This window comes from Pelmatolapia mariae, linkage group LG16_19 (assembly GCF_036321145.2).
Source record: "Pelmatolapia mariae isolate MD_Pm_ZW linkage group LG16_19, Pm_UMD_F_2, whole genome shotgun sequence".
NCBI classification, from domain to species: Eukaryota; Metazoa; Chordata; class Actinopteri; order Cichliformes; family Cichlidae; genus Pelmatolapia; species Pelmatolapia mariae.
The window spans coordinates 31384351-31400135 of record NC_086241.1 but is presented as its reverse complement, the minus strand read 5'-3'; the positions used below and the strand labels follow the sequence as shown (position 1 = coordinate 31400135).

The 15785-nt window shown below is 40.5% G+C and overlaps 1 protein-coding gene across 1 annotated transcript in view; it reads right to left on the bottom strand.

The window, feature by feature from the left end:
* Nucleotides 1-14948, bottom strand: part of kdm6a (lysine (K)-specific demethylase 6A) — a 46087-nt gene extending 31139 nt beyond the window's left edge. Inside the window, exons 1-5 of the mRNA XM_063498728.1 lie at nucleotides 14293-14948; nucleotides 14082-14145; nucleotides 9402-9510; nucleotides 9065-9114; nucleotides 4771-4829 (exon numbers count right to left, since the gene is read on the bottom strand). Coding sequence (XP_063354798.1) covers nucleotides 4771-4829; nucleotides 9065-9114; nucleotides 9402-9510; nucleotides 14082-14145; nucleotides 14293-14462 — 452 coding nt within the window. The 5' untranslated portion in view covers nucleotides 14463-14948. The remainder of the gene's footprint in view (nucleotides 1-4770; nucleotides 4830-9064; nucleotides 9115-9401; nucleotides 9511-14081; nucleotides 14146-14292) is intronic.
* Between the last annotated feature and the right edge of the window lie 837 nt (nucleotides 14949-15785).

Sequence of the window (15785 nt, the reverse complement as noted above, 5' to 3'; positions counted from 1 at the left end):
GTCCATGGTGATGGTGTGAAACATGCTACAGATGCAGAGTAATTATACATATTTATTAACTCTCAAGGTAACTGCAGACTTACAAAATAAAATAAATAAATCCTCCATCAAAGTAGAGTGCTTTCTTAGGAATCTACTGCGGTGTAACATTAACTCTTTCTTTCTTTAAACTAACAACATCTTGCCATTACTTCATATTAAACATCGAAGTTGAGTGGCACAGCTGGCTAAGTGGAGAGGGCGTTTAACTCTTACAGATTATACTTTTGTATCGTTGCGTCTGACTTCGAGTGTCTGAAGAGGAAAGCACACGACTTGGAATATTCTGCATATTAATTTAACTAACACTGACCCTTTTGTAAAATTCAGACACACTGGAACCTGCTCTGCTCACTATTAAAAAAAAAAGAGAGAAAGTAAGCTGAATCCTTGTATGTGTCTTGCATTAGAATTCTCCTCCTTCCATTAAGTTGAGTTTACTTCTACTGTTTCAGTAAAATACCAGCATCATTGTGGAGCAGGAACATGTGGGACTCGGCTATAAACACTGAAGAAAGAGCGACAGAAGAGAGCTAAAGCTTTAAGCCATCCAGCCGTGCCAATTACACACTTGTTCTGGTAACATCTTTCCCTCTCATTCCAAATAAACAGTCCAAGAGGCAACTATAACACACATTGGCACAAAATAAGACATGCTTTTCAGTGCCCAAACAGTAACTCAGGTTTGTGCTATTCCATATGTGATGGAGCAAACCACTGATTAAAATTTGTTGGCAACTTGTCTGCATTTATAGATTAGACGGCAATTAACAGCAAACCTTCATCAATCTATTGAAGAGGGACTGGAGTCTGCCCGCCTTGGACTTCCCACCCAGAGGCTGAGCAGTTGCCTTGCGACCAAAGTTGGGTGCCCAGAGCAGAGGGCACTCAGCCTCTGGCCTCCCAGAGGGTAACTGCATTGACTTGCAACTGTTCCCAGACAGAAAAAACAAACAAACAAACAAACACACCCAAAAGCCAAGCTTATTTACCAGTGGTTTTTCCTGGTTGCACAGTTTGCCATCCTACTTTTTTTTTTACTCTAGTCTGAAACAGGTTTCAGTTCACATAAACTTGACGTGACAATGGTATAATGTTCCATTAAAGCTAACAAGAGGACTTCATATCTTGGTCCCTAGTTGCCAGCAAAATGCTGAACTAATTTCTCAGTTCAGCCCAGAAAAATGCAAACAGACTTTCCGCTGTACCATTTTTTGTTTTTTTTATCTGTAAAATAAAAGCAAAGTGCACATGCAATCCCTCCCTCCTTTTTTTAAACAAATCCGTCCTTGTAATGTCAAATATAGCACAGCCAGCAGAAAATGGAGAGCGATTATTTAAGGATGACAGTATGCTCAGCAGTTTAAAAAATTCAAGTCCCCAAATTTCTCTTCAACACTTGTCATTTTGCTGCAAGCTAAAAATCTGTCATTCAGTAACAGTATCTGCAAAGTGGATCTGGTCTATATCGGCGGGTCTGGCTTCACAAGTGTAGTGTATGTCAGAGCAATCGTAAATTTGCTAGCATGACAGCAGCCTTTCAACATTTCAGCACCGATCTCTCAGCAATATTGAAATAAACTAACCTACAGAGACGAGAGCACATTAAAACACAGACAAATACTAGTTTCCAGTTGAAGCCACTCACTGTGTAGCTATGACAACAATAGCAACTGCATATCAGCACGAAGCCCTTCTCCTGTATGGCAGGGCACTCAGCTCACTGCTGACTGTGTGCAACACACAGATACACGCACACACAAACGGCAGCCTGACTGAACTCATTGCCCTCATTCCCTCCTCCCTGTTTATCTGGGCCCTCCCTCTCTCCCTCCCCTCTGTGTTCACCCTCCCCTCCCTAAATGGCACAATCCAAAGTGAAGCTGCTCTACCAAATAGGTTGTGACACACAGCATAAGGCAGACTCGAGCCAAAGGATGAACAGAGGGCGACCCAGGCCTTTAGAAAAGACCATTCAACAACAAAAAGGTGCACATCTGGAATATGGCTACTAGTTGGTGACCATTTGAAATTGAATGTCCAACATTATTTCAACATCAAAATTAGCAAGGCATTTATGACCTAATATCTTATCCTTCCATTGTGGCTTTCTTTTTCTTTCTTTCTTTCTTTTTTTTAATAAGCACTAAGAATCACAGGATTGTGATTCATAGTGCTTTCTCTTAAACATTGGGTGTTTAGGAGAAGGCTAAACACCCAGGCTAGCATCCCTCTCTGGATATGCAAAACTACAGCGTTGTGAAGTAACATTCACTGTTTGACAGCTCAGCATTCCTTTGGGCCTCCCGCTCAAGTTGACGTAATCTGACCTTGAGGGCCCAACATGACATGCTCCCCTCCCCCATTAACATCCCCCAACACTCACAGCTGTTTTGCGCAAACAGATTCAAAAACCTGTCAAAACCATGGTTTCATCTTAGTGTGAATGAAACATGACTGTACAGCTCTACATGACTGTACACCACTGTTTGCACCGAGAGACTCAGAAAGCACTTAGGAAAGGAATTACAAAGGATGAATATGCAGGCTCTGCAGACAAAGATTTCTCTGCAATTCAGCAAACTCAGACATAGTTTATCACTTGAAACATGCAAGCAATCTTAGATTAACCATTTAGAACTTCACGTAAAAATCTTTTTCCTCTTTATTGTACACAGACTTTTTCTGCGTGGTTCTCTCGGCTACACTAATAGCCCTTTCCAATAGTACCTTACAAGCTCGGCCCAATCCCCTTTTTGGTCGTTTTTCCATTAAAATTGAGTACCACCTAATGCAGGTGAAGCCCTTTCCCTAGTTGCCCGGTGTTAAAAATTAGAGTTTTGAATTTTGTGAAAGAGATGTGCTCATGTGACTCATCGAGTGATGCCACAGACTAGCCAAACAGTGGAATGCAGTCTGTTGACGTCACATTTTCAGATCGCTTGGAATCCCAGTACTAAAAAATGGAGTACTGGGTACCAGATACTAGCACCTAATGGAATACCCTCGAGTCGAGCCGAGCTGACCCAAGTTTGTATTAGTAGGAAAATACTGTAATAGCCACCCAATCATATTTTTCTATTCCTTTGCATTTTTTCACACATCCAAAGACAACTACTGATTTGCTGTTGAGCCATTCCCTCAGCTTTGAGAGTTAGGGACTACTAAGCAGCCCACTTATGTTTCCCAACAGGAAGGCTTGTCATGCTGCTGAGTCTCACTCCCCACCAGTAGACTCCAACTATACCGGTGTGGACTGCAGTTATTGACAATAGTATTTTTTGTGCTCTGGAGATACACTAAGTAAGAGGGCTAATCCAACCTGAACCTGAAACTGATGGAGCACAGACAAGTAGTAATTTCTGATCCTGAAGCCTGACAGGTGCATATGTAGCCGGTGTACTGTAATGTATAACGTAATTTTAAATTTGATAGGAAATATCTGCCTTTGTCTAATGACCAACCAATGATAATACACTGGTTGGTCATTAGACAAAAATGCTGGACATTACTTAAAAGTATTTGATCTTAAATCAAAGTAAAAGTTCTACAATAGGGATTCAGTGAAATAGACCCAGGAACAAGGTGGTCCCTTACAGGGCAAAAAGCACTAATGTAGTAAAAGACTTACTAAAGAAGGTTTTCAAGCTTTAAAAGCTTGTCTTAGGCTAAGGGAAAAAAATAAGATGTTCTGCTGGTGTAGCTTATGAAAGCAATAAAATCAACAGGCCCACAGGTAACAGGCACAGACACAGCAGCAGGTCAGCCTCTACAGCCTGGTATATAAGAAAGCTACACCCCTGGTTTCCATAAGTCTGGTTACAAGATTTGTTTGATGGGACTTCAGTCGGTGCAGCAAAATGACTACACTCACATCACAGACTTATCTACTACATTCTAATGCAATAAGTGTCAACGCTCATCGCGTCTTTGCACATCAACACCAGCACAGGCGGCAGCAGAACAAAACAATCTGAATACAGTCTTAGCCTCCAAGATTTTATACAATCCTGATACACAAGTGGAAAGTCTGTTGTGCCATCAAACATATAGGTTAAAAGGATTTAAGAAAGCAAAAAAAGAGTCAAGAATATTTTTACCAGCATGTGTAATTTTTAAAAAATTAAATGGCAGAGGTGGTGATAACTTTCACCAATTCCACAACCTTGAGGGTCTGCCAGTGCCTCTTGGCTTACTGGGAATACTTAATGGAATACAAAGACATCACTACACACAAAGTTTCTCTAGTGCAACAGATGTAAACATTTAATGACAAAAAGTGCCTGTTAACAGCATATAAATCACATAAACACAGAAAAGTGTACTTCCAATAGCTGGGAAAGCAATACTTCAACAAACACACACACACTACTAATGCCTGACAATAATATGTCAAGTGCCTATTGAGCACTGGGAATTCAAAAAAGGATTTCTCTTACTCTTATCTGCATATTAGCTTGATACACGAAGGCAGCCTTCAGTCCAGAGGGGAACCTTGCCTTACAACTGTTCTGTCTTTCCCTGAAACCGTTCTGGTTTTATCAAGTTTCTTGGTCTTCACACAAAGTTGGGGTGACATAGCGTGCGTTTATTTACCACAAGGTCAGACCGTTACACAGCAAAGGAAAAGGATTTTTTTTAATCCCCACTTGGTTCATGGAGAAACCAATTATAAAACTGGCAGAGATCACACATGCAATGAGAAACATTTTTTTTTCCAAAAGTACTTACCACTGAAATGCATTATAATGGAAGTAAACCATGCCAAGGCCATATAAAAAGGCAGCATTCTGTGGAGAAAACCAAAGGTTGGAAAATTGTTGTTAAGAGCAAAACAGACGTTTTTCAGCTCATTGTTTACTGTACAGAATTTAGCATTAAAGTAAGAGCTAGCAAGGATAACCTTGATGGCACAAAAACATGTTTATACACTGTACATTCAATACTAGTTAAATGTATGACTTTTCAAGGCCTTTAATACCACTTTAAATTAATTCTTCCCTGAGGTGAAACAGAGAGCAAGATAGAAGAGAGAAAGTAGCACCACACTAAACAATAGCCAAAAAAAGAAAAAAGGTTTCTGTTTTCAATTTTGGGGCCCTGAATCCTTCTTCTTATTTGTTTTTTAAATGTCAAAATGCGAATCATCTCTGCTGTCTACCTGATTAAAAGCAGTGATCGCCATGCTTCAGTTCACCTCACTGTTGATAATTTTCATACCCTGATAGCTGATTTGATTTATTCATTTTTAATGGCAGAGCCAAAACTCTGTGGACAGTAGTAATGGTGCCTTGCTCTCCTGGCACAATGCTCTGTCACTTGCCATCTCAGTTATGTTTGTGACCAAACAGTGAAGCTTTAAGAAGTGGAAGACAGCAGCTGTGTAGAGCAGGACAAAGAACTAAACAACAGTATGAATGGTAGATATAACAACTGTGATGTTGTCCGTTGTTTTGTGAGGTCCTATTTTGAAGCAATAAGATAAACATTTTCGCAGTCAGGATCTTGGCGTGCCAAATGACTGATATCACTGCAAAACCACACTCTAATTTGCTAACAAGATGTCAATTACAAACTGTTAACCTATAAACATATCCTGGGTAATCCTCCTTTCTGACACTTAGGATGATTAAAATTTGCATTATTATTATTATTGCAACCACAACTATCAGCCCCTGGTGACCATTGAAAGAATGACAACTGAAGGCACTTCTGCCTTGGCTTCACTTCTCAGGTCCACCGTTTTTTGTTTTGTTTTTTACCATCTATAGCAACCCCATGTTGCTTCTAACTTTCTATCTCAGTGATCCTTTTATATGGAAATCTGGTTCAGGTTTTGTGTTTAACTCATGTCCAAAATCAGTCATGAGTCATTGTCTCCCTTCCCCCATATTAGTGCAGTAATCTATACATGGCACACAAACGATGCATTGTTACATAAATAAAACACTGTCTTTCTGTTACAGTATTAATTTTTTATTTTTGCTTTGTTAAAGGGAGGCAGTCTCGTTGGGACTGGCACTGAGTGGGGGAAATCGAGACTACGAGCTTACATTATCACTTCACTGTGGTGAGCTGTAAGCAGGGAGCTGTCAGGTCTGATCACAATCGAACTCTCAACACCTCTGTTTAACCGGCCTGCTGAAGCACATGAAGAGCACGGGCTGGAAACCATCATAACATAGATGACTGGACAATTTGACTAAAGTTCAAATAATGCTGTAAGGAAAAAAAACTACTGATCTGGGGTTTAAACTAACAAATTACACAATGGGGGACTATGATTATGGATGAGGTAATTGTGGAGGGGTAGACAGAAACAGAGCACTCCTTCCCCTGAAGTGCTTTTGTGATCCTCTTTCTCACCATATTAAGTTTGCTTTTCCCCTCACAATATTGTCTGTGATCCTCCTGAACCATACAAATAAGTTAATGTGCTAGTTCATGCCAGGCATGATACACTTGTAATTTAGCAGGACAATCTACACATTGTCCTGCTAAATTAGAGGATGTGCGACACTTCACTTAACCTTATTGCTTTTAGTTTAGACAGAATACAGGTGCAAACTCTCAGCACAGCCGCTCCACTTTCCAAAAATCTTGGGATTACTAAAAAACTGCACAAAGACAACAAATCATATGACCACACTGAAGAAAAACAAGCTTAAAACTGTCATGCTATGAACTTGCTTCAAAGCAGTTAGAAACAAAATACTGAAAAAGTTGTGATGATAGGAGAAAACAAAATCATAACAAACATAGTTCATTTGTAGCATAGCAGTGTAAAAAAAATAAAAACAAACGAGCATCCCCAAAAGGGGATTCATTACACAGTGAAAGACTAATGTTCAACTGGGCATGTACTGATCCAGTAGCTGGGCTGGATATCAGTCCAATCCGGACTTCAAAAACTGGCTCTGATACCAATCGATCTCTAAAGTCTATTCATTCAGTTCTACACTGCACATTAGCAACAGAGCAATGGCCGCTAATGGGACCACTAAGATAGCACAGAGGAAGCTTGTTTTGCAGGCATATCTTGATGCATGCTCAGTCATCCAGGTAAGTAAATCCCAAAAGGTTGATTCTGTTCATCTGGACTCCAGGAGGAGGCCTAAGGGTACATCTTTCGCTGTCTTACACTGTGGTGATTGCAGCCATTCCCCAACTCTCTGTGAATGGTACTCATGGCCATTAATCAGTGGTCTTTCATCAATGGTTTGCATATTAATGACCAAGGAACTGACCTTACAGCCCATTGTTCATTCAGTGGGCTGGTTTCAGTTATTGTGCAAATGTACTGTTGGGGAAACCTGCAGTCAGCTGAGACTGAAGAAGTCACTTGGATGAGTGACGAAATGTTTCTCCCACTGAAAATGCTACGTCCAGATGAACAGAATCAACCTTTTGGGCTTTAAAGACATAGTTTTTCTTTAACCAAAAACTGTGATTAAGTGAGTTGATATGACTTAAAGGCTCCAGCGAACATGCTTACACCATCTCTCTCTAGCTTGGTCGCTTTCAGTGCTGAGGTGAAACCAAACACCAGCATCTCTCTCTCTCACTTGTTGTGGTTATAGGAAGTTTGAAACTAGCTAAACGTAAAGTAATCCAGATGATTCCCTGCTAGCCACTGATTCTGCATTACTTTGCTCCGTTAATGAATGGTTTTGTGTAGACTTTGTCAAAATAAACCGACATATGAACCAGAACACTAAATAACCACATTGTGGGCAAGAAGGCTGCTAGTGCTACCTGCAGCATCATGTGTCCAGTGTTAGGCACAGCACAATGAGAAAGACATTACAGCAACATTTAAGACAGAATTTCTTTCCTGAATTATGTGACTAATGGTTTAAGGTGGCAAAACACACATGCTAGATCTGGGACACTGTTTAACCTCGGTTAAATCAGTTATCTTGTTGATTAAATTGTAACTGTTTTCTGACTTATAGACTAGCTGACTAGCCTTATTTCTTTATTTTATTCCATCCAGTAGTAAATTAGTTACTGCTGTAAAGCCATGGTTATTCTTGATGCAAATTGGATGTCACTGGAACTGCAATTTAGGCAGGTTGTCATCCTGCTACAGTCTCTTCCTAAGTAATAAGCGACTACAGTGAAAAATCCCAAGTTAGAGGTGGAATAAAGCCTCCCACCAATGCACGTTTAAACCTTTGACACAGCACAGAATAACAAAATCCCCTGACCTCTTAAAGGCTATGAAAAGCGGAATTGCGATAGTTCAAAACAAACAGTAGAAAGGAGCCTTTAACCTTCATGCCACAGCATTTCCAAAGTGACTCTGGTCTCTGCACAGATATAAAAAACACAAACTAGCTGGCAACATTTGGCAAACTTCAGCTTTCAAAACGGTTACATAATACTGCTGACTAAATGACCTGTAATCAAGCCAGTTTATATGAAATCATGTTTGCTGCTGTCTTTGCAAGACTGTTACATTTAGTTAACTGTATGCTTCCATCCATCCACCCATCTTCCTGGTATTGTATCCAATTCAGAGAATGCACTTCAAGTTTCAGCAGGATAACTAAACGGCAAAAAAGAATATCCACGCTATATTCACACTGACATGACTACCAAGCTCCAAGCTCTATAAACTAATATCAAACTGTCAATCACAGTATCTACTCCAGCAGTGGCTCTGGACTAGGAGTGAATAATCTAAAGCAGGTTGCTGAGGCGCATTTTACAGGCTAACTGTCAACCAGTCAAGCATTGTTTGGTATGTGCACACTGTTTAAGGACAATGACATGCTGAACATTCTTGCATCTGAGCAGTTGTTAGCCTCTACCGCCCCTCAGTACCTGCAGTGCATTTAAGGCACAGTTTCTGATGCTGACCTGTACCTTTCTGCCAGCTCAAAAACAAAAGCAGTAGAAAAATCGGTAATAGGGGATGTTGTGTATCCCAGAAAAAAATCAGTCCTAGCAAATTAAAAAATAAATAAATGAATACAGCTTTTTAATGGCTGTGTTACCTATAAGAGTCATGAAAGCTTACCTTCCAGTAGTCCGACTGTAAACTGAAGTACCTCTGGTATGCAGATAATGCTAAATATAAGAACATAAAACAGAGAGAGGGAAAGACTCAACAGGATGTAAACAATTAGTGACAATGTTAAAAGCTAAAGATATTTACTTCTGTTACACTTCAATGCTTCCCAGCAGGAAAGCACAAATGACCTAATCTGAATATTTTATCATCAGCATTTTTTCAAGCAGAGTAAAGAAACAAGAGTGAAGTCAAATTTTTATTGGGAAAAAAAAAAGATGTCTTAGTGGATCCTAAGAAGCAGATTTGAGAGGAACAGGGAGCCATCTACACTCTGGTCTCTCACCTTTTGAATAGTCCTCCAGCAGAAGGTTGAAGTGTCCGAGCTGGCAGAAAATGTCAGGGTCCACTTTCCCCTCTGCTTTCAGGATGAGGGCATCATAGCAGCTAACAGCCTAAATAAAAGGGTGATAGCAGCGAAGAGTTTAAAAGGGTGCGACTGACAACAGTAAGGTAGATGTTCAGTTTGTCCTGTGCATATTACAGAGACGTTATGAGGCTATAAAGGACCGATATGACCAATGCTTAGGTCACCAGATGAGCTTTATTGGAGGTAACGTTCTGACACAGTTGACTCACATACTATCAAAGGGATATCCTTTTCAAACCTTCTAGACCTGTTTTGCATAGTACCAGCTCTGTGCCCAAATATGGACCTGGAAAGTCAGTATTTAAACAATGGATAAACAAATTATGCGCTATAGCCTGCGCTGCAGTCACTAAGGACAAATGATTGATGAGCATGACTGTGTGCGTACACGAGAGGGTAAAATTAAGGCGGAAAAACAATTGTATCATTTGGAACCGCTGAAATAAATGAAATGTAACTCAACTGACAAAAATAAATGGTAAGTGAACTGAACAGTGTACTGTGAATTTGGGCATACAGAATACAGTCTTGTTGAGCTGGTAACAATCACAGAAAATAAATTGTAAATTGACTGGTGCTTATATAGCGCTTTTCTACTCTGCCTGATTACTCAAAGTGCTTTACAGAACTTGCTTTATACCAGCTACAACTCAGCAATAGGGCTGCCACAAACGATTATTTTGATAGTCAACTAGTCACCGATTATTTTTGCGATTAGTCGACTAATCAGATCATGCATCCATTGGACGTAAAACGTACAGCTTATTGCACCAGCATGCATCTGCTCTTATATAACTATCATTAGCTTACAGCTTTAAGTGTTTAAGGTATGTGCTAACTAAAAATAAAGACAAGATGATAGTTTATTAAATTTTAATGAAATTTGCAGATTGTTTCGTTGGAGTTTAATAAACTCAGCCATCTGCTGCTTGCTATCTAAAATATAACAGGACACCGGAGTATATTCTCGAGCATCTCACACTTCTGATAATCAGTTGTCTGCTTGACGTTTATTCAGCTGTGTAAAAACTATAACTTTAATCTCAGCCAAACCGATTTACTCAGGAACAAATAAAATACTGAAAAAAGCCAAACAATAACATTTTTAAGTTATCTAAGTGACTTATATATCATGTTTAACCTGAGTAGCGAAAGACGGTGGTGGGTTTGTAAACGATTTGTTGGGAGTCCGGTGTTCTCACCGGCTCTAGTGAGCCTTGAACCCCGGCTAGCTATCGAGCTGGTGGGTAACAGACGTCTCCGAAAACGTTGGAACGCTTTTGAAAATATGTGGTGTGTTGATAAACCGAGCAGATATTTGAAGTTTACACAGCTACATTCTCGCCTGAAAATATGTTAAACATTTATTTTGTGACCCAGAAAGAATAATAAGAGTAATATTAAAACTAACTAGCTGCCGCCATTGTTGGAAACTGAGCAGGGCCGCGCTATGAATTCTGGGATAGGTTAGGCCACGAAGTATACACCTGACCCATCCTTCAAATCTGGGGAAATGAAGGGCGCATTTGTCGGCCGCATTTGTTGGAGTCTTCGAATTTGGACAGTTTTCGTCGTGTCGTTGTAACGTAATCAGCCTACAAATGCGGGCACAGGAGGATGCGGTTCCTGAATTTGGACACAGCTACAATACCGGACACTGCTTCTTCTTCTTCGAGGTTTAATGGCAGCTGGCATCCTTGTACATGCAGTGCTGCCATCTTCTGTTTCAGGCCGTTATTGCACTCTTAAATTCTACTACTTATTCCTGCGTCTTTTGGGATCTTACAAAGTTTCAAACGACGCGTCGACTATTAGATTAGTCGTCGACGACTTTAATAGTCGACGTAATCGTGACTAGTCGACTAATCATGGCAGCCCTACTCAGCAAAGAACTAACTTTATCACTGTCAGATTAGGGTCATGTGATGTGACTCAGATTAATATTTGAAACACAGCAAAAATATCAGTAGTATTTATCTATTTACAGTTTAAGGCTTTGTCACGGATGCTCCTTTTAGAACCTGTTCTAAAACACTGGCACTATCATATTGATGGAGCTGAAGCTGAAAGCATTGACCTGAGTGGCTATTGGAGAAGTAACTGCAAGAAATATAGGCAGAGCAAACTGCAGGTATCTTACCACCTTAGTTTTCTTACAATGGTAGATGACCCAATGTCTGCAAGCAGAGCTACCCAATAACTAGTTCTTAAAACGCTCAAATTGAGTCTAGATGTCTAATGGGAACCAAGGCAGAACTGGCTACACACCAGCACTATGTTGGTGGAAAAGAGGTAGTAGTGGATAATGTTAGTGCAAGAACTGGAAATCAGCCTGGTAGCAACAGCCAACACAGAATGGTTCCTTATTTTTGGTTTTGGTTCTTGTTTTGCAGAACTCGTGAGCAGCACTCCATCCTTCTGAATCCCATGCACGTCGGTCTAGCATAGACACTTTTTTTTCCTGACAGGTGTACTTTGCAAAACAATGATATCCATCTCACTGTACGGCTATGTTGCGTGCATAATGTTGCTGCACTGTTTTTAGACAGATATAATTAACTAGCTGCACTGATCTTGAAAACCTGCATAGTGTTTATCTGTGATCAGTTCTACTGCTCTGCAAAAAAGGCAACCTTCCATATATGTATACTGCTTGTTTACAGCAAAGGCATATTTTTCAGAGATTCTGGCAAAGTACTTTTTCAGATAATTGACTCAGTAACTCTTCGTTATTACAAGACCTCATGAAAAAAAAAAATCTGAAAACATTTTTCTTGTGCACCATGCACCTTATCTAGCGGTCTAGAAGAAAAACATTCCCGCATGATTCGTCACTGCACATACAACTACGCTAACATAAAAAGGGCTGTGATGTATCAGAAACTGGTTAAAAATCCATGCACATTGAAACTACTGTTGTTCTGCTCACGAATTCTGCTTTTGGTGCAGCAGTGAAGTCTGTAGAGACGGTGTCAATCAGCAAGGACCACTTTTGGAACCATTTAAGCAAATTATATACTCTACGATGACAAATCTACTTGTTTTTAATATTCACCATTCATTGAACAGAGCATCGTGCAAAGAATTAGTCACACCAAATTTTAAAATGGTAGGATGCGGGATGAATATAAGAAGAATTAGGTAAAGCGCAGACTCATTTTGGAAGACAACTGTATTTAATGGGATACAATCTAAAACACCATCACCAAGAAAGACTCAACAACCAGACGTTGTAAGTTTAACGTTATGATGTTGAACGGTCAGGTTGTCCAGCTATCCAGCAGAGTATGAAGGACAGCAACACCACAAATGTGCAAAGAATGAGTGTAATGGCTCGGCCCTAACCTGAAAGTAGACCCTGACAAAACAACGTCCCAAGAAACCGCTTCAACAAGAAACCCAGAAGCCACATGTTGAAGACACATCCAGCACAGGCAGTTCAACTGTAGTAACATTGACTGCATGAGCAGGGTTGATGTGTTTGCAACAGACACCGTGCAATCAACTGTAAATCCTGCTTTGCACTTTAATCGTGCACCTTTGTTCTAAAACACTGAACGCCACCGTCGTTGTATCTTTTATGCGAATGGTGGTTAGCCTAGCCACCGCTGCTAGTTAGCCAGTCAGCTAGCAAACCTTTGCTAGGTATTTTCTCCCTATCCCCGCCATCTTGCGCCAAGTTGAGCAGCCATTATTTTTGCAAGCTTAAATTAATACCTAACATTGTTTTTTTCATTCTTAGTGTTCTCCAGGTTATGCCGTAATAGCTAAAAGTGAGAGCAGGAAGAGGAGTAGGGGGTGGGTAACTACTGGACAGTTAGCTGCTACATGCTAACAGAGTGAGCTGACGCACAAACCAAACTCTACCTGCCGTTACTGAGGAGGGGACGGACGACATAGTGCGACACTGATATTTCTGTTAACGCCTCTCGGTAAAAGTCAAGAAAGTCGGCGTTTACCGTATTATCAGGCTCGCTGTAATGCTTTTAGATACGAAATACCAAGTTAGCTTGGTAGCAAAGTATTAAATTTGTTAGTCCTACAGTTTACAACGTGTGCTTGACTATCTAGCAAGACTTAACTAGTAATAACCACTGTAATACGTTTTTTCGTTTTTTACACGTGCCTTCCACTTATTGTGAGTTTTGTTAAAAGCAATATTTTTGCTACGCAAAGTATGTTTTCAACACTCCATAAAACGCTATGTACACGGTACCTACTCTCAACTACCGATGACACCACCGATTTGAGCAGGGTGGAGATTCCCATCTCCCTGCAATCGTACTGTAGCCCTGTCGGCTAGTTTGGGCTGGTTTAATACTAAACATAGCAGAAATACACTGGAGTTGGCTCGCTGTGTACCTGGCACTGTACGTGTTGTCTTGCGAATGCAATGATGTAAAACTGAGGGCTGGTTTGTACATTCAGCCCGCTGGTTCAGCTTCAAAGTTGGGGAAATTATGGTTTGTGTATGTCGCTGCTAGCCTTATACCAAGAGTGGCGTTGGGAGGTCTGTACCACTTATTTCATATGGGATATGCACTCGTCTGTGGAGATAACGGAGAGCGGCGACTGTGATCCTATTCTGTGGCATACCTTTAACAGCAAGGCCTTCGTTCTGGCGCCATCTTCTTGAAGCCTATGAAATCCAAACAGTGAACTGCAAGTAGAGGACAGACAACACAGGCGGTTCCGTATTACTTGGAGGGGAGGGGGGGGCAATTGTTGTTTCCAACTGCGCGAAGAAAATTTATTAATTGCAAAAAAACTAAGCGAATTAAACTATTCACACAATAGAGCGTCTAACCTGTCAATTCCGACCAAGCTCTCTTTCTCTTGCGTTGTTAGCTTCGGAAAGTCCTCTTCGATTTCAGTCGCTTTTCCCGACGCCATTTTCTCCTCGTCATTACCAGCAACGCCGAGACTCCGGGCAGCAGCAGAGGCAGCGGCGGTGAGCGACACTCCGCACGATTTCATGGAAAAGAACTGGGAAAATCAACGGCACCGAGCAACTCCGCCAAAATGCAGTCACAACGAAAGTGTTGCACACCTATCCAGGATTAAAACGGGGCGTAGTGTAATTCTTGCCAAATCCTCAAGGAAATGATCCCTTCAAGTTATCTTCCACACTCCTCATTGTACATCAAACTCAACGTGTATTCCAGTGCCAATTTATGCATGAAGTTGATGTAATGTTGGGTTTTAGGACTGAGTGTTATTTTATAATATCGCAAACTTCCCCAACCATCGGCTCAAAGTTGTTGTAATTGTGTCACACAGGCAAACGCATGCCGCCACCTTCGACACGCCCTCTGCTCATTGTGTCCAATCAGCACGCGGCATCTGCGGTCACGTGGTGGTCTCCTGTTGACGTGTTGCGAACACGCGAACGGACACGCGCACGTACACATCAAATCTGTTTCCAAGTCCCGCCTCGTGTCCTGCGATTGGTTCTTCAGGCTGTATTATGATTACGTAACTGTTTTTGTAGGTAATGTATTGGTTAAAATAACTGTCATATGTGCCAAGGGTATTTGTTGCAACGTCGCACATGTACCTTTTGACTGATAGATAGATAGATAGATAGATAGATAGATAGATAGATAGATAGATATTAGCTCAAGAAACTGGGAACTCATTTTCCTCCAAATAACACAAATAAACATGAATTTAAAAAATGAACGACTGAAGAAACTGTGAAATGAACCATAGAAAGTAAACTAAAGTGACGAAACAGTCCAGAAAACTATAACTATTCACTTTTTGAAGTTTTGTGCCGTGTTATTTATAATATCTGTTTTTTAAGCTTCAGGAGGACGTCAGTTAGCGAATGAACACAATGCCTTGGTGTTCCAATAAAAGATATAAACAAATCCCCATAAAAAATAAAAAGCTATATAAAACTTAGTAATAATATTTTAATATATTTACTATTGATTCTTTCTTTTGTTTGTCTGTTTTGTCTTTCTCTACCACTAGGCACACCGGGTTATTACGAAACTCATTCATTGATTTGGTGCATAAGCCACGGCAGGATTTCTTCTGCTAACTTAATAGTGCAAAAATAACCTAAATAAATGAAACCTGTTATTGTCAGGAATTAGTCAGGAATTGTTTTCCTAATATCAGTTAGGAAAATAGGGGGCTAACCATCTCCACTTGGAATGCACTCATTTGGAGTTATTCTTAAAAAACAAAATAGTCACGACCAACACACCTTTAGCTGCCCATACCTGTGTCCTAACAACCTTCAGTGCACTGAGTGTATTGGAGGTCACGCGAAACCTGGATGGAGTTGCG